Source organism: Vanessa cardui, chromosome 4 (genome assembly GCF_905220365.1).
Source record: "Vanessa cardui chromosome 4, ilVanCard2.1, whole genome shotgun sequence".
Classification (NCBI taxonomy): Eukaryota; Metazoa; Arthropoda; class Insecta; order Lepidoptera; family Nymphalidae; genus Vanessa; species Vanessa cardui.
Window position 1 is genome coordinate 1,956,693 of NC_061126.1, and position 18,786 is coordinate 1,975,478.

An 18,786-nucleotide genomic window follows, 5' to 3' on the forward strand; every position below is an offset into this window, starting at 1 on the left:
TATTAACTCGACGACCTCTTTGGCCGAGTAGTGTGTATACAAGTTTTCATGCGTACTCCGAGGTCCTGGGTTTAATTACCGGCGGAGTCGATGAAGAAAATTAGTTTTGCTATGTCGGCTTGGGCCTGGGTGTTCGTGGAACTGTCGTAATGTAAGTGTGAGCGAGATTGTTTGTGTGTTGCCAACACACAAACAATCAAAATGTAGCGTAAATAAATATATAGTGTAAATAAAATTATGACCTACAGATACCTGAAATTTAAAAAATGAATTTTAGTATTCTCAATTGATATTATTATTTAAATTATTAACACAATTAGGAGAAGTACAAAAATACGGTTTCTCAAATTCTTATGGATTCAACATATCGCCTTAGCTTTGCTAAATAATTTGATCGTTATCTGAATTAATACAAATGATTAATCAAATAGTTTTTTTGTCTTGTACTTACTTTATAACTTGGGATATTTATTAAGCTTTAATTATTTCTCATTTATTTCCGCTTATGACGCCTGTATATTTCTTATAGCAAATACTTTTTTCTACGTCATCGTTTCAATGAATAGGCGTTTTCATTGAAATATGCGAATATATTTATCCGATGACATTACTTTTGATTAATTTATATTTTATCGCCAAACATATTGCCGTGGTTTGATGTAAACACTGTGTGAGCTCGTATAATAACAGGCATGAGGGATTTAATATCATCGATTCCGTGGCTTACAGAATTTGATGGCATAAGAAATAGTATTCATATATTTTCCAATGTTTATAACGAAAGTTTTAATAATAATGACCCCTTTTTCCTCTGATATTGTTATTGAGGTCTATTTAAATTTATATGGATGTAATTGCATTTTACAAAATCAATTTGAAATTAGAATTAACGATAATGCTTTAAATGCATATTCATATTCATATGCATATTATACAATTATACCAAGATACATGAGATGGCCTAGTGGTTAGAAAGCGTGAATGTTAACCGATGATTTCGGGTACAAACCCAGGCAACAGGCACCACTATATATGTATATGTGCTTAATTTGTGTTTATAATTCATCTCGTATTCGGCGTTGAAGGAAAACATCGTGAGAAAACCTGTATGTGTCTTATTTCATCGAAATTCTGATAATATGCTTTCTACCAGCCGCATTGGAACAGCGTGGTGGAATATGTTCCAAACCCTCAGCCCAGCAGTGGGGAATTTACAGGCTCCTACTTTACTTTACTACTTTATACCCGAGAACTGCACCCGAGATAATATATTACTCTAGGAAGTGGAAGGAAGTATATTGGGTAGAAATTTTCCTTGAAAACTTTAATACGTCCGCGCCGTCGCGCTCCTGAAAATAATTTGAAATTCTATGCGCGATGATTATCTAGTTATTCTATAGAGGTAATATTATTACAGAGTTTCAGTTAAATCCGCAAAGAAATAAGTTTTATTCGTCCAAATTACATCATCTGGGTGCAATTGTGCCTTCCTTGAAGATGTTATTAATGCAGTGTTCATTCAATATCTTAATTTTCGTTTTTTAATCTAGTTATTCGTTTTTTAAATATGACCTCAGAATTAAGTTTACGATACAAACTTTCGAATCTTCAAATTCAGTGGTGAAATATTGCAAAAAATATATTATATGTTACACTATAAATAGTAAAAAGTTATGACCTTTATAAAATAATCGTAATCGAAAAATCAAAATCAAAATCAAAATAAACTTTATTCAAGTAGGCTTTTATAAGCACATTTGAATCGTCATTTTACAATTAAGTGAAGCTACCACCGGTTCGGAAAGTAGATTCTACCGAGAAGAACCGGCAAGAAACTCAGTAGTTACTCTTTTTTAACATTTAAAAAATACAAAGTCATGTTAATTAAATACAATTATTTAAATTAATGTGTCCTGCTTGGAAGTCAACAGGTATTAACTCCACGCTTTTTTATCATCTATAAAATCTTGTATCGAATAATATGCTTTTTCTACCAATGTATTTTTTACAAACTATTTGAATTTACTAAACGGCAAAGTTAAAAATGTCTGCGGAATTTTATTATAGAAACGGATACCTTGCCCCAAGAAGGATTTATTGACTTTGCGGAGTTGGAAACTTGGCGTTATAAGCTTATCCTTACTCCTAGTGCACATACAATGGTTATCACTGATTTTATGAAAGTGATCAATGTTACTGTGAATATACATAATATTGTTGTAAATATATTGCGACGCAACAGTGAGTATTCCCACTTTGTTAAAAACATCCCGAAGAGAGTCTCTAGCTCCAAGATTATAAATAAACCGGATTGCTCTCTTTTGTAAAATAAAGACAGATTCAATATCTGCAGCGTTACCCCAAAGTATGTAAAGTAAGTAAGCTAATTTATTTTCCTTGGTCCTCTTTTCAAGTCTATAGGGATGGCAAACAAAGAATTACCTGATAAATTTACCACCATTTGAAGATTTGTGTGACCATATTCTCGTATAAATGGTTGCATAATCAAAAAACATATTCGTCTGTATAGATCTGTTTATTTCATGGGTTGTCTTCATGATAAGAATCTTATACTATTTAATTTTAGTTTTGTATTTTAAAAATAATTACAAAAACATATAGATATGTTATTGCTTGCGGAACATTTATCATACATTTCAAGCAAACTTAAAATAAAAATTATAAATATATCATTTAAATTATTTACACAGCCATATTTTATATCACAAATTATCAATCATTGATTTAATTGAAAACGTCACTCCAGACACTAAGGCTATTAAAGAAAATAATACAATCAGGCAGTTCTTCCACAGGATCCAATTGTAAGGTCCAAGGTCTTTGCCCCATCTCCATACTGTTTCCACGATAGCAGGAAGTGAGAGGCCCATTATAGACAGACATACAGCGCCCACTAATTCCATAAAGAGTTCTAGTCTTGGAATTGCGCATGCTAGACCAACTGAAAAAAAATAATGTCTTGATTATATATTTTCCACTTCTTATTATAGTCTGTAACGTGTAAATTTTTACACACAGTAGTAGGATATTTAACAGGCTTATATATTGCGGTAGTTATGCCTTTTTAATTTATCTACAATTAGTTGTCCTACTGCTTCGTTCGCATGAGGTGGTTGGTGGTCACGTGTTAGGCAAATAGGTAGTCTATGTACTTCCCTGTGGTAAAAATTTGTTTTATACCAATATTTCATTAAATTCGATTCATTTGGTTGGGTCGTGAAAGGCTGACAGACAGACAAAGTTACTTTCACATTTATAATATTAGTATAGATTTGAGTAAAAAATGCGAAGATTCTTGCAAAACACGAACGATATTAAACGAAACCATACCTGTGAATAGAGTTCCAAAGAATCTCAATCCAGACATTCCCCATCGATGACTTCTAGCAGGAATCTTCTCCTGTATCCGCCTCCAGATCACATCCACGGGCACGTAGAATATTAAAGCGTACGATAACACCATCACGCATGCTACCAATATTTTCGCTACTTGTGCTAATCTGAAAAATAATAGCGAATAACCATACAAACAACATTCAAAACGTCGTCAAATTTCCACTGCCATTTGTTTGCCGTCGACAGAGCATGACTTCTTTCCATTCTCCAGTATTATTCATCATTTAATCATTCACATCCATCTGATATTCTTTCTCATACACTCCAATCATTTTTTTGGGTCGTTCTCTTCCCCTGCTTCCCTCTAAGCTCATACTTATCAACCTTTTATATAAATACATATATAACTATACAAGATGCCTGTCAATTTAAGTGTAAAAAAGATTGTTTTTTTATAAAATTAAATGTTTGTCATTGGCTTGTATGACTTGTGTATGACAAGTTATTTATTTATTTGTTTGGGAAACAAGTAATTATGACATGACTTTATAGGTAAAACAAATATATAGTATAAACATAAATTAATTAAGGCTTAAAAATATTATGTTAACTATGATTAAATTTACTACATTATATATTTTTTTTACAAAGTATGTTACGATTTTTATACGCACGTAACAAGAACACATTTTTTGAATAATCATAGGTTCCAAAAACAGTTGTTGGTGCCTTGCATTAATGCCAGTACATTTTTAAGAGTTCATTATTTAGGAGACTTACAGCCAAGAAGATTAAGGAATATCCCTTAAACGTTTACGCAAGTGTAATGGGAAGATACCTGTGTATCACAGGTACTTTGCTGTCATAATTGTCGGTTAGATGCTTGGAATTAAAATAGATATTAAAATTTACAAAGGGTACTCACATTTCATCTTGAGGTAAATTTAGTGTCAGGCTCCCTCTTACGCCTTCTCCAAAATTTAAATAACCGCTAAAGCCAACGAAGGCATACAGAGCAACAACCGCTGTCATGGCAATGTTCAACACGCCCGGGCAGCCCAAAAATTGATGAGGTTTGGTCATTTCATTCTCTATCGGCATAACCACACCGATTCCTTCCATGGCGAATAGACTTGTGCTAAAATAAAGTATTAAGGTGTTATTCAAAGTTTCAAATGTCATGGATGAATAAAAGTTATAGTTGAATTGAGAATCGAGATGTCCAAGTTCAATGAATCGCACCAATTCGCACGTGAGCAGCCTCGTGGAATAATCTCCAAACGTTCCTCTTAAGATAAAGACAGGCATTTGTCTATTTATCGTACGAAAATTTAATGACATACTTAAATTGAATAAAATATTATGTAATAAAAACCGGTTGAGGCACATATATCTGTACCTATTTCATGTCAATACCTTATTACTGTTATGTCATAAAAGTATTCACAGTAGACACTTTTGTGTGATAATATTTTTGTTTTGTATTAAAGGAAATTAACGTGTTACCATGCAAATGGTTGTCCGTTGACAGTGAAAGTCAACCGTGCGTAAACAATACATGTAGGAAACCATATGTAAGAAGGCAATTAGGTTGTGCCCAAAGGAATTGTTAATGGCCTTTCCCGTTTTTCCACGCTAGCCTGTGGCGTGTTGCCCTCGCGTCCTAGTGAACGAATCCTATTCGAAGTTAATACTTAATTGTAAAGACAGTGACCGTTTCGTATTCGAAATGATAATGAACGAAGACGAGAGGTAGTATTGTAAAGTTTCATATACTTTACAGAAGGTTGATTGTGCAAAAATGAAAACGCAATGCCTACTTGTTATTAAATTTAGTGTTCAGTAAGACTCGTGAAAAAAATTCTATGTATATGAGATTAAAACTTATTTTGAATTATTTTTGTCATTCACAGACTGGATTGGAAACCTAAGCACTAGACGACCCATCTAGTGGCAAGGCCTTCAATCGTAAAAAGCTGTGGTTTCCCATCCTAATTCGTAGGTGTCGTAAGTACTGAAAGTGCCGATTAAGGGATTTATCGTGTTAGGCAATAGTACATCTTGTTTTAATTATGTTAACGTGGTCTAGACAGAAAGTTGAGACATGGATATTATTTACATTACATTCGGCAAAGCTTAAGTTTTCTGAAATCTTCAATTTTCAAGAAGATTTTAAGATCAAACGTGGCTCAAACTCGAATATCTCATGGTTTAAAAGGGAATCATAAATGAGTATCTTATTAAGTTTTTGTTGAGATTTGTATATAAATAATAAAATAAAATGGAAGGCTTATGGGATTAGTCTCGTTGATCTGTTTGTCTGCGCGCCACAGACTGTTTTCTCTAAATCCACTGTCCTTAAATTATTTCGTTAATCTGAATCTTTTTTCATAGGAGTCCTTCTTGTGACTAGACTAGCCAGTTTATAATTTGAGATTGTGCTGAGCACTCATTCTTCAATGAAAACCTATCAAACTTATTTTGTAAAAGTAACTATCTACCTGTATCATATAAGCTTTTAAATCTCTCAATGCGCTTTCTCTTTACCATGGCAGTAGAACTAAGTAGCTTATTCCACCAAGATACTCCAATACGGATTGGCTCACGTGACAAATTTTTATTTCCACTCAATGTTTCCTTCATCGCCGCATGAGATGAATTATAAACCAAAATTACGGACATGAAAATCAATACATTTGAGGACCATTTGAGGCATCTCAGCATTATGGAGGATTATCAGATTTTTATTTAATAAAATATAACTTACCTTATAAAATTAGGTAAACCAGAAATAGACGTCGACAGATTCCTTGATGATATTGAGGGAGGCGATCTCAGGCAATAATATATTGAAATACATATTGAAGTTAACCATACAAAGTTTGCCAACGCCGAGAACGGAACTAAGTACTTGAGTTTTGTGATTTGAGTCAACGGTATTAATATAACTAATGTCAAAGCGCAGAAAACCGTAACTGACCAATTTGGGCCACCGTATTCGTCTGATACCTGAAACAAATATAGGTACATGTTAGGAAACTTAGTCTTAATTAGACGAGTTTTATAATTCTTGGTTACATGATTTATCGTGGTCATAAACTTTTACTGATTTTGTGCACAGTTTTTTTAGCCTATTACTTGGTAGTAGATCTTTGTGCAAGCCATCTGGATAGGTATCACATACTGATCAGATATAACATCGCCAAACCGCAATGTTTTGTAATATTGTTCCGGCTTGAAAGGTGAGCGACTACTAACTACAGACACAAGTGACATTACATTTTAGTACCTCAGGTTGGTGGCGCATTTGGTGATCTAAGGGATGGTTAATATTTCTTACAGCGATCCCACTAACTATCAGTTAGCGCATAAATTCTCCTCCTCACAATTACACAAAAAAACCATATTTTCTTCTAATCTAATGCTTTCAGCTCGTAAACATCTTATGACAAAATGCGAGATCATCTTATGGCAAAATAACAAGCTTAAAATAACACATTAAGCGCCTAATCAAATATGAAACGCATTTTACAAAATACGACCTTAAATTAATATTTTTGCAGGCGCTTACAATAAAAATAACAGTGAAGTTTATATTGAATAAATAGTGTTGTTATTTCTTACTTGTTTAAAGGATTCTGCGACAACCACAATGTAAACACAGCATGCTCCTAAATGGGTGACAGCCAGCGCCCAGTCAGCTAGCTCCCTGGTAAGAAAATTATCAAGCATTATAGCAAAATATTTCTTGACATTTTCTATTCATACTTTTTTTTTGCATTAGTCCTAGATATGATGAGCATTCCCACATATTGGAAACCTAAAAGTATATTACTAAAAAAGCAAATTACATAATACAAGACAATATAGATGATAAAAAAGCGTGGGGCAATACTTTTTGACTTCGAGGCAGTGTATATTATATACATACGTATATCATTGAATTTAACTAACCTGAGTTTGTATTTTAAATGAAGTCTATATATTTACGAAATTATAAAGGATAAAGGGGTTCCGAAATGAGCTTTGCCTAGAGGCATCGATATAATTAATCCGGCCGGATCCGGAAGTTACATGTTTCAACTGCTAAGTTAAGTCCAAGCGAAAGAAAAGTTCAATATTACAAAACGATACACTTGCATGTTGACTGTCAAAATTATTACTGACACCTAATACAGATCTGAGTCATAAAATGTAAAGCCTGCGGTGAGCCTTTGAAATGGCGAGTTCAAAGCAGATCGAGATTACTAAACCACTAAGAGTCATTAGAAATATCTCGTTATATGCAGTGCGTAGTTTAAATTTACCTTTATTATAAAATAACTAATTTCAACCAAAACTGAAAACAAAAGCGTTTCGAAGATTATTATAATAGAGCAAAGTAATTTATCAGAAAAATTAATTGACATATAACGACATGAACTGATTTTTCGTTGATTTGTGTTAAAATTGGCTCCAGACGATGAAACTCCGAAAAAGTCAACAAAGTCGAGATGGCCCAGTGGTTAGAAAGCGTGCATTTTAACCGATGATTGCGGGTTCAAACCCAGGCAAGCACCGCTGTTTCATGTGCTTAATTTGTCTTTATAATTCATCTCGTGTTCAGCGGTGAAGGAAAACATCGTGAGGAAACCTGCAATTCCACCAACATTGGAACAGCGTGGTGGAATATGTTCCTAACCTTCTCCTCAAAGGGAGAGGAGGCCTTTATCCCAGCAGTGGGAATTTACAGGCTGTTGTTGTCAACAATGGCACACCGCCGGAGCCGATACTCCTAATAATATAGTTTGATATTATATCGCGATGATAAGTCATAACACTTTTCTTAAATAATTAATAAGTATTACGATTTAAACTTGTCATATAATATAATCCGCTGCTATAGTTAAGTGATTCCACATTGATGTGGAAATACTAAATTTTCAACCATAATTAATGGACTATATTTTATGTTAATTACTATACGATAACTATGCCGCGGTATTGCTAGAAATTTATCGGATACATTGGCACTAAGCCAATGAAAATAAATAATTTAAATTGTGTCTTACTTATTTTGGTCAAATACATATGTTAAAAAATTTGACTACAGCGTTACGTATCGATTTTAGGGTATCTATGACCCTGTTCGATATTACACAATCGCGAATATTAGTTATACAAAGAAAATTTTATTTGGACATCCTTGTTTTTAAAGGTGTGACGAGGGTGTTCAAGTGTTTTATGGATAATCAATATCTGCATTGTTCTCAATTACAAATGCAATACATTTTGCGGAAACATCAACAAAAGATAATTTGAAAATAAAGATAAGTGCTAAGCTGTCTTATCTGAAATAGCGATCTTTCAGGCAACCTCGAGCGTATTGAGATAAAACTGTCAAAGAAGGGTAGACCTTAAGACTTAACAATAGTAGCATCATATATATGCAAATGTATACATTCGTATAAGAATAATTTGATTTATTACTGAGATAGATTCTTGACTTTTCAAAGGACTTAGGACCTATTTAGTCGTTACATTATAATCAGCTAAACGATAAGTGAGGTTTATTTTCCATTAATGTGCAGACTTTCTAATAAGAAGTACAAAAGAAGCGTAAAATAAAAAACCTCTTGCTACGTCGCCAATTTGCCATTGATCTATATGATGGAATATGTTATGTCCCTTTAGCATGTACTATGTAGTTACACTAATTCAGTCGCCTTCCAAACTTAAACACATATATAATGAACACTGCTACTAGGTACTAGAAATGCAAAGCCCTAATACCAAGTTGTATTTTTCATAGAACCACGGGCTCTATGGATGGCTGCCGTCAGATGTTGTGTGGCTAAAAAAGGGTAAGATATACTCTATTCCAAGATTTTGAAGGCAATATATTACTTTCTTACCTTAGAAATAGTTCAAAGAAAAGACTAATAACGCTGTGCCAGATTGGTAATCTATCGGAATTTGATAATGAGAATAATACATCTGTATTTGCGCTTATACACTTGACGATTCTCCATTAAGTTTGGTGGATAAACTTTGGTCACGGCGACCTCGGTCTATATAATTAGTATTTATAATATCTATTTTTAGTCAGCCTGAGATAATTATATTATTACTTAAGTTTTACCTGGCGTAAGGTGCATATTTCCTGACGGGGGTCGGTCCGTTTTGAAATACCAAGTCGCACGTATCCGCGTATCCCAAACACGGCTTTTTAATTTCAACGCAAAGCTGCTGTGATGTTTTGACCTGTAATTAATAAAACGTTATGATTTATGATAAGTCAAACTTACTTAATAAACGATCTTGTTATTATTGTTTAATATTCTTTGAAGGAAACTTTTCTCATTATAAAAATGAGAAAACTTGTGTAATTATATCATACTCTGCTATTTTAATATCATTCTTGGCGTGATTTCTCTTCAAAAATAATTATAGTAATTTTTTATAATAAATACGAGTAGTTATTTACGGAATAGTACTCTCTCAAGCTGTGGAGCATATTGGGAATTTTAGCAAAGTCTGCCTTTCATCAATGAATCCCATAAGCGGTTAAAATTTTACGATGGAGGGAATTAATCCACCAGGAATAGCATTCCGAAGGATACAGCAGACGTTTCCTAAAGTGTATCCTTTTTGACACAACACACAAAACCTTCATACATAAAATAAGACCAAGATATGTGCTTGGTAGAAATATCAGGTATTTATATTGTTTCGTTAAAACGCGACTAAAATTATTTAAATGCTTCGTAAGTAAGATTGTATCTTACATTACATCATTTTTTGTGAAGAATAAAATATTAGAGATTATCAACGGAGTGCTAAATATTTGGGTATATTCGTCTACAAATAGATGTAAATCTAATTATTAGCTTCATCAAAAGTATAACACCTCGCCTCATTGCCTCCACTGGTGGCAGGAGGGCTGGTTCGTTTTTTGCCCATAGGATCGGAATTGCGGTTCAACGGGGAAATGCTGCTAGCATTCTTGCCACCATTCCACGCGATCAAGATTTATACAGTAACTAGTTTTAGTTCATATTTGTATATATATTTAAGCATTTAATGTTGTTAATTCTTATGTTAATCTAATTTCGTTTTAATAAATCACAAATTGAAATAAATTTGTTTCCATATAGACCAGCGATTTGTTGTTTGCGTTGTTAGCATGTATGCAAATCTAGGAAGTCAATTTTAATCTTATTTTGAGCAATTAAAACATATACGAATCCAATCGAATTTTGCTCATTTGGTTTTGTATTTTATATCATTATAATTTAATTTTTTAATCAGAGGTCGTAATTTAAATCTCATTAATTTTCAGATTTCAGACTTATTTAAAATTGTGTTTACATATAACCGTTCTCATTAAATTTATATTTAAGAGAAAATAATTTGAAAACTCTGCTTGATAAATGTTGGGTAAAATTCTTTGTAGGCCAGCACGTCTGATGGTAAGCGGTCACCACCGCCCATAGATATTAGCGGTGTAAGTAATACTGAAAATTCCTTACATTGGCAGTGCGCCACCAAGCTTGGGAGAGAAAATATGGCTATTGTGTCTGTAGCTATACTGACTAACTCATCCTTCAAACTGGAACACAATAATAAGCAATACTGTTTGATGATCGAGTGTCCGATGAGTGGGTGGTACCCATAGGAGCTTGTTCAAAGTCTTACCAGCAAAAATTTAAGTATTGCCTGCCTTTATTTAACAAAAAGTGAAACGGTATTTAAAACACGCACCAACTTTTATTACCGTAAAAAATACGATTTACTGTTATAGAAAACCTTTATAACGGGATCTAAAATTTTATTGCTGTAACAAAGAGAAAATTGCGGTACAAACTGCGTCGGAGTGAAAGTTAAAATGTAAACATTACGTAACCATGGTGTTTGTGTGTCACCGTAGAATTGCATTTCGGCTTACACAATGGATTAACGAAAACTGTCATCCCGGATCCGGTTCTCAATGTTGTCTGTGAAGCTATTACGAGAGATGTTCTTTTGTTTTGAAAAACGTATTATGTAAAACGACTTTTTTTTGACGTCATCTTTTGTTTAATGTAATGTCATTCAGTCAATGACCCCTTGAGTTGACCCAGCTCAGTTGCATATAACCGATTGTAGCGAGTTCAAATTTACGCAATAACGCTTAAATTCGAGATGGCCCAGTGGTTAGAACGCGTGCATCTTAACCGATGATTGCGGCTTCAAACCCAGGCAAACACCGCTGATTCATGTGCTTAATTTGTCTTTATAATTCTTCTCGTGCTCAGCGGTGAAGGAAAACATCGTGAGGAAACCTGCATGTGACAAATTTCATAGAAATTCTGCCACATGTGCATTCCACCAACCCGCATTGCAACAGCGTGGTGGAATATGTTCCAAACCTTCTCCTCAAAGGGAGAGGAGGCATTTAGTCCAGCAGTGGAAATTTACAGGCTGTTGTTGTTGTTGATGTTGTTTTGTGGCTTAAATATGTATTTATACAACAACTCGTGTTTGATGATGAAAAAAAAATCTGTAGCATTTTTGCAATAAGCTGCAATAGAGCATGATGCAGTATCATTCAAAGTTTAACAGATGTTGTTGCTATATGGTTATATAATTATATTAATCTTAAACAATGATGAGTCGTATCTAATCATTATAATAATAAACAGCAATAAAGCATATATACGCACGACGCACACACGCACACACGCACACACCCATACAGGAGAGTGTAGTATTGAGTGAGACTGTATACAAAAAATTGACGTGACGCTTATGTCGTCATTCTTCTAGTATGACGGTAGTGTCACGTCATTTACCGTCACGGCATACGTCTTACCTACTCTATTACAAGAAGTAATAAAATAATTTAAATTTCTTTTTTCAGTATAAACGCATTTCACTTACTCATGTATAGTCAAAGTTAAAACTACCATCGTTCATGTTTATGTTAGGCATTATCAATTTATTGATGCAAATAAATTTATGAGTTACTCGTATCGTAATTTGGCATTTAATTAATGCAATTAATTATCTATCAACTTGTCAAGATAAGAAATTACTGCAGTATATGTTTAATTGAATTCGTAATTAATGGATCTTATACATAATTTATATAACTTTTCACTTACCATTACTTAGTACTGGTAAGCATACCTTTAAGAAAATTTATAATTGCAAATCGTAATTTGACAATAATAGGACGTTATCATTTTTTTCAAATCTGTTATAAGACTAAGTTTAGTATCAATATTTTCGTTAACAAAATTGAAATAAGTCAAATAACTCAATAGGCTGGATAAATAACTCGTAGGAAAACTTTTGTTAAAATTAGCTGATGCTTAGTATGTCCCATGATGCTAACTCAGGTTTCCGATACGATTCAATACAGAATTAAATCCAAATTATGTGCTGCTCGCTACGTATTACTGATAGACAACATAATATATACAGATCGCTTAGTTAGTCTAGTAGTAAGTAGTTAGTTTACTTGGTGGTAGGGCTTTGTGCAAGCCCGTCTGGGTAGGTACCACCCACTCATCAGTTATTCTACCGCCAAACCACAGTACTCAGTATTGTTGTGTTCCGGTCTGAAGGGTGAGTGAGCCAGTGTAACTACAGGCACAAGGGACATAACATCTTAGTTCCCAAGGTTGGTGGCACATTGACGATGTAAGGAATAGTTAATAATTCTTACAGCGTTAATGTCTATGGGCGATGGTGACCACTTACCATCAGGTGGCCCATATGCTCGTCCGCCAACCTATACCATAAAAAAAAAAAAAAGAAGTAAACAGCTATGAGGCCGCAGATTTCGAGGTCCTGAGTAAAATCCTCAGGCAGTGCCAATAAAAGGTTTTTGTTTTTCTGTAGGTTATCGCAGTCTGGAAGTTAGAAATACACTCTCGTGCGTCGGAAAGAACTTAACGCCGCAGGTTTTGCACTTAAACTTATTCCGATCGTGTCGAATTTTCCGTCCTATTGGATTACGAGGGTAAAAAAACTGAGAGCGCATATAAGCCTCTGCCCAGGCTGGATTAATTTTGAATGGCGACTGTGACTGAATTGATCATGAGAAATTATGTACATGATGATATATTAATAGAATAAGTTTTAGCATACGGTTTAAATTCATCGAAATTCTGCCATATGTGCACTCCACTAACCCGCATTGGAAGGTTTCAAACCTTCTTCTTAGTCGGAGAGGAGTAGTGGGAAATTTACAGGCTGTTACTGTACTGTACTGTATACAGTTTCTCTCATTCTATAACTGGTCACTGTGTCATATTTCCTAATGGTCGCCTGAGTCGTTGAAGCGTAATGTACGACGAACAATACAAATTCACTTTCACATTTATCATGTTTGAATGGATTGCATTATTAACAGTTGAGTAACTCTAATGACCAATCTGAGCTAACGTTTTCTGCCGTTATCGAATATTATCTTTTTGGTGCTGTAACTTGACATATTTTTTTAGAACGTGTTCCAAATAAACATAATTCTATCCCAGAAGTAGTTCGAGAATAAATCGAGTTATTTTTTTAAAATTAATAAGCACGAATAAGATGTTTGAGATATTGTCATTAAAATATGTTCTTTATTATTGAGTTATTAGAAAACGACTGCTGGATCCGTACCAAATAAGCACCAATGATGTGTTGTAAACTACTAAGAAAGTATTTCATTTGTTTTACGATTGGATATTGGATGTATAACATAAAAATAAATTAAATTAATTCTCAGGCTTACCAAAACAGTAATGACATGCGCACAAACGAAACCAATGATCATAGTTCCGACAACTCCAACGAGAAGACCCGCATTTTTGAATGCCAGCGGCATCGCCAAAACTCCTGACCCGAGAGATGCCTTCAATAAATGCGCCAACGCTCCGAAACTCCTGTAAATACATAAATAAATATTGCATTTTATTTCGTCAGTAATTCATAGAGCGCCTATTTTCATGGTCTGAACCACTTATTTAAATTTGGCTAGGACCAAAAATAACCCTGTAATTTTAAATAGGTGTTATATATATAGATATTATGTATCGTAAATACTATTGTATGGTATCTATCGTATGGTATTATATATATAGATATTATGTATAGTAAACGTTATCTTTTGGACTACTAAATATTTTCTGTTCCCCATAATTAGCCCGCCTGTCAAAAAGTTTAAGCTAACTTGATCAGCGTTATACTCCTTTTTATGTACAGTTTCAGTTATAAAAGAGCTTACATAAGCTATCTTTTGCTTTGCGTTTATATTTATACGTAAGTCTTAAGACCAATAAGGAACATTAGATTGCTGTTTTAAATAAGAATATCAGTTTTAATTTGCTTTAAGTAAGTATAAGAAAATTCGCCTGTACTTCTCAGGTCAGAGCGTTCTCTTTCCGATCTTTGGTTTCACATTCAATAAGTCTCATGCGGTAATTATTTATTTTTGCCGTAATTCTTAAACGTATTGTCAAGGGATTTGATTTGATTTAAAAACAATAATTAACATTATCTATACAATTTGACATCGAAGATGACCACAAATATTTTAGCCAGTTTGTTATTTACAAAATGTTAACTCTAGAGATTGTTTCATTGTTACAAATATTATTGGTCGTAAAAATAAAAAAAAATCTTATATTATAATAAAACTAACAAGATTTTAAAATGAAAAATTCAATGTATGTTGTGATACACCGAAAATTTGGTTAGGTTATTTTAGGAGGATGTAGCACGTGAAAGCGATCCAGTGGCGCCCTTCAATGATAGATTGGGTTCGAACACACTTCACTTCGTACTACTGTGTGTATTAATTGGTTTTTAGTGGATACCCGGAACTCGGCTATAAACCAACATTGCTTTCACGCTTAAAATATTTTCAAGCATTTACGAAAATTCATAATTCCACTGAAATTGCTTTGTAATCTGAATTTATTAAAAGCCGACACTACAACCTTTAACAAAAAATTGTGATGAACAATTAGTAATGGTAAATGGTAAAATCTTTACTATATATATGTGTTTGTTTATTACTACGTCACAATATATTATAAAACAGAGTTCCCCGGCTGCGTCTGCAAAACTACTGAACGAATTTTGATGCGATTTTTACTAATAAACAGATGGATTCATATGGAAGGTTTAGGTATATAATTTGTTAAGGTTTTTGTGTAAATAAATTGAAATAGAACGACAATTGTTAAACATGTTGGAAAAGCGACAAAAAATATAAATAAAGCAACTTACGTCCACCCGTGCGAAGCCGGGATTGGCTGTTAGTTACAATTTAATATAAATTGAGAAGGAATATAAAGTGTCAATAATGATGAGCTGATTAAGTGGATGTATTGATGTTTGGTTACAAGGTCATACGTTTTTACGACAATTATAAGAAACTTTTATTGTTAAGAAAACAATTCTGTACAATTAAATGAAATTTATCGAATATTAACTATTATAAGTGGCAATAATTAATTAATAATAAATGGTAATTTATAACAAAGTCTTGTATAAGGAACTGTTTATAGTAAATTCACTGGAAGCGCAAGAAAGAAACGTGATTCGTATTATTTCTCTACGTTTACTTATTTAAACAAATAATTAATTTACTTGGTTATTACGGATTTTAATCACGTATATTAATTATTTTTGACATCCCGACGTTTCGAGCACTTTACAGCGTTCGTGGTCACGTAATTTACTTGGTGTTAGGGCTTTGTGCTAGCCCGTCTGGGTAGGTACCACACACTCATCAGTTATTCTTCCGCCAAATAACAGTACTCAGTATTGTTGTGTTCCGGTTTGAAGGGTGAGTGAGCCAATGTAACTACAGGCACAAGGGACATAACATCTTAGTTCCCAAGGTTGGTGGCATATTGATTATATAAAGAATAGTTAATATTTTTACAGCGTCATTGTCTATGGGTGATGGTGACCACCTATCCTCAGGTGGCCCATATGCTCGTCCGCCAACCTATACCATAAAAAAAAATGATACGGTAGAAAGACAGTCTTCCAGTTAACCTTTTTTTTTAATATATGGTGCAAAATATAAATATATGAAATTATTACTTTGATAAATGATTCGGATAAATTTATAAATTTACAAAGCAAATACAAAAGAAAGGTACATTTGATAGGTTACATATTACCTTTTACAATCGTGTCTATACAATTGTTTTAGACACATAGAGGTTAATAATGCCTTCCTAGGGCACGGTATTTGTCTCTAATAAAATACCACAATTATTGTTAACTTCGTCTATGGATAAAATTGAAGCTCATGTCAAAAACTTTGATATATAAGACATAATTTTCGATATAACATTATATTAATAAGAATAAACGGGGACTTTGATTTAATTTTAATTGTAATTTGTTGTATTGTTGTATACTTTATAATTAAAATGGTTCAAAAGTAAATACTGCGTTGCATTATATGATTATTTTCAGTTAAATAACATGAAGATAATATTTTTGCTTTGATCAATTTCAAATTGTAATACAGCAGCCTGTAAATTTCACACTGCTAGGTTAAGGCCGCCTCCTCTCTTTTTGAGGAAAAGGTTTGGAATATATTCTATCCGTTCTTAACCGTTCAAATGACAGAATTTCGATGAAATTAGACACATGCAGGTGTCCTCACCATGTTTTCATTTACCGTCGAGCATACCGTCGACATGAATTATACACAAATTAAGCACATGAATATACAGTGATGCTTGCCTGGGTTTTAACCTGCAATCATCGGTTACGATGCATGCGTTCTAATCACTCGGTTATCTCGTCTGTTTTGTCTCGCAAAGTCCTCACTGTCCCGATTTGGATAAAATTTATCTGTGGTTTGTCAAACTACGTTATGTACGCAGAAAATCCAACCTTCAAGCATTGATATCGTATAACAGAAGTTATTCAGCTTAAAATAGTGGTTTTCACTTACGATGTATTAGATTCCAACGGTCTGTGGTCAGCAGGCACGTAGGGGTCCAAATCTTCTCTGGAACCATTATACGCGAGCTCAATTCTGAAATATAAATACCATCGTTAATACCATTATAACATACATTAAAATTAATAATATTTTAAGTACATACGACCTTATTCTTATTGTTTTCAAAATATTATTTCTTCTCGATTCATTCATATTTTTGACAAAAGAGACGGCGATAGAATCCTATCTATTTTAGATAAATAGAAAAGAGACAACGATCTGTCAGATGGTTCAGCGAAGAACGAATATGATCGACCGTAGAATAGCATATGAGAAATGAAAGAGTAAATTGGTGAATTTCTATACAAGCGGCAATTAAACCATAAGGGTACGATGCGTTCGGTGTTACATTGATTGTCAAGTCATGGTGAATTTGTTAACCTCAATCAGTTCAGATCATTGGAATGTGATGAAATAGGTGTTTTTCATTGCATCAGCCGAATTACAATTAAATTGCATTTGCGTTTTAGTTTTTTAATGGTTTGATTCTGAATTAGAAGCAATAGTGTTCTTATTTGCATAATATAAGCGTTGCGTGGTAATTAGTGTTTTTGTTAACGTCATTATAATTGAATATATGTAATCGATGTGGATGCCGTAATTAAATTAATATAATTATTAAGAAATATGCACACTGCAAGTGCTACTCAATTTTTTCGGATTAACCTCAATATTTTCAAAGTCTTTATAAATGTGGAAGGATTATAATGCTATTGATAAATCGCTCTTAATTACTACATCGTAATATTATGTTTTCCTATGTTCGAATTTAAATTTTTTTTGGCCTAATTGTTCCATCACGTTTTGTCTACATTTTGTCAACTGTGTATGTATATTCAATTATTATATGTGTGTGATCTGATGTATAAATAAACATATTTTCGCACTATTTACCGCCTGGTGAATTTGACTTGCTCATACATCTGTCAAGAAGACCTGATCACATAAAATACTTATTAATAAATAAGTAATTAAAATAATAAAAAAAAATATTCAACATCAACATTCACATAATATAATAGATTCATATAAATGTATAATTTTTGCTTGGTGGTAAATCGTATTAGAATCTACCGCCATATAAAAACTTATACTAATACTTTTTAGCAGGTACCACTTTGAAGGGTGAGTGTACCAGTATAACTGCACGTATAATAATTTATATAAGTCATGATTATTAATATTTCTTGTGGTACCAGTCTATGGGCAGTTGTGACCACTGACATCAGGTGGTACATTTGCCAGCCAGTGTACCTGAAATAAATATTACTGAATAAGAATTGTTATATCAGTATTTGGATATATTAAAAAAATAACTTATATACAAAAGTTAAGTGTACTTACAAGGAATATTTATACAAAGTAACCCTTTAAAACTTATTTCAATATTTTGCATTTATGCAAACGAGTGAGTGCGATGTCAAATAAAAAAGGAAAGTGAC

The 18,786-nt window shown here is 33.2% G+C and overlaps 1 protein-coding gene across 2 annotated transcripts in view; it reads right to left on the bottom strand.

Moving 5' to 3' along the window:
• Positions 1–2,517: 2,517 nt before the first annotated feature.
• LOC124544135 (proton-coupled amino acid transporter-like protein pathetic) overlaps positions 2,518–18,786 on the bottom strand; it is a 62,370-nt gene continuing 46,101 nt past the window's right edge. For both annotated transcript variants that reach the window (XM_047122587.1, XM_047122588.1), the window contains exons 3-10: positions 17,294–17,377; positions 14,102–14,252; positions 9,479–9,600; positions 6,982–7,066; positions 6,125–6,366; positions 4,283–4,495; positions 3,352–3,521; positions 2,518–2,962 (exon numbers count right to left, since the gene is read on the bottom strand). In XM_047122587.1, the coding sequence (XP_046978543.1) occupies positions 2,724–2,962; positions 3,352–3,521; positions 4,283–4,495; positions 6,125–6,366; positions 6,982–7,066; positions 9,479–9,600; positions 14,102–14,252; positions 17,294–17,377 (1,306 nt within the window). In that variant the 3' untranslated portion in view covers positions 2,518–2,723. The remainder of the gene's footprint in view (positions 2,963–3,351; positions 3,522–4,282; positions 4,496–6,124; positions 6,367–6,981; positions 7,067–9,478; positions 9,601–14,101; positions 14,253–17,293; positions 17,378–18,786) is intronic.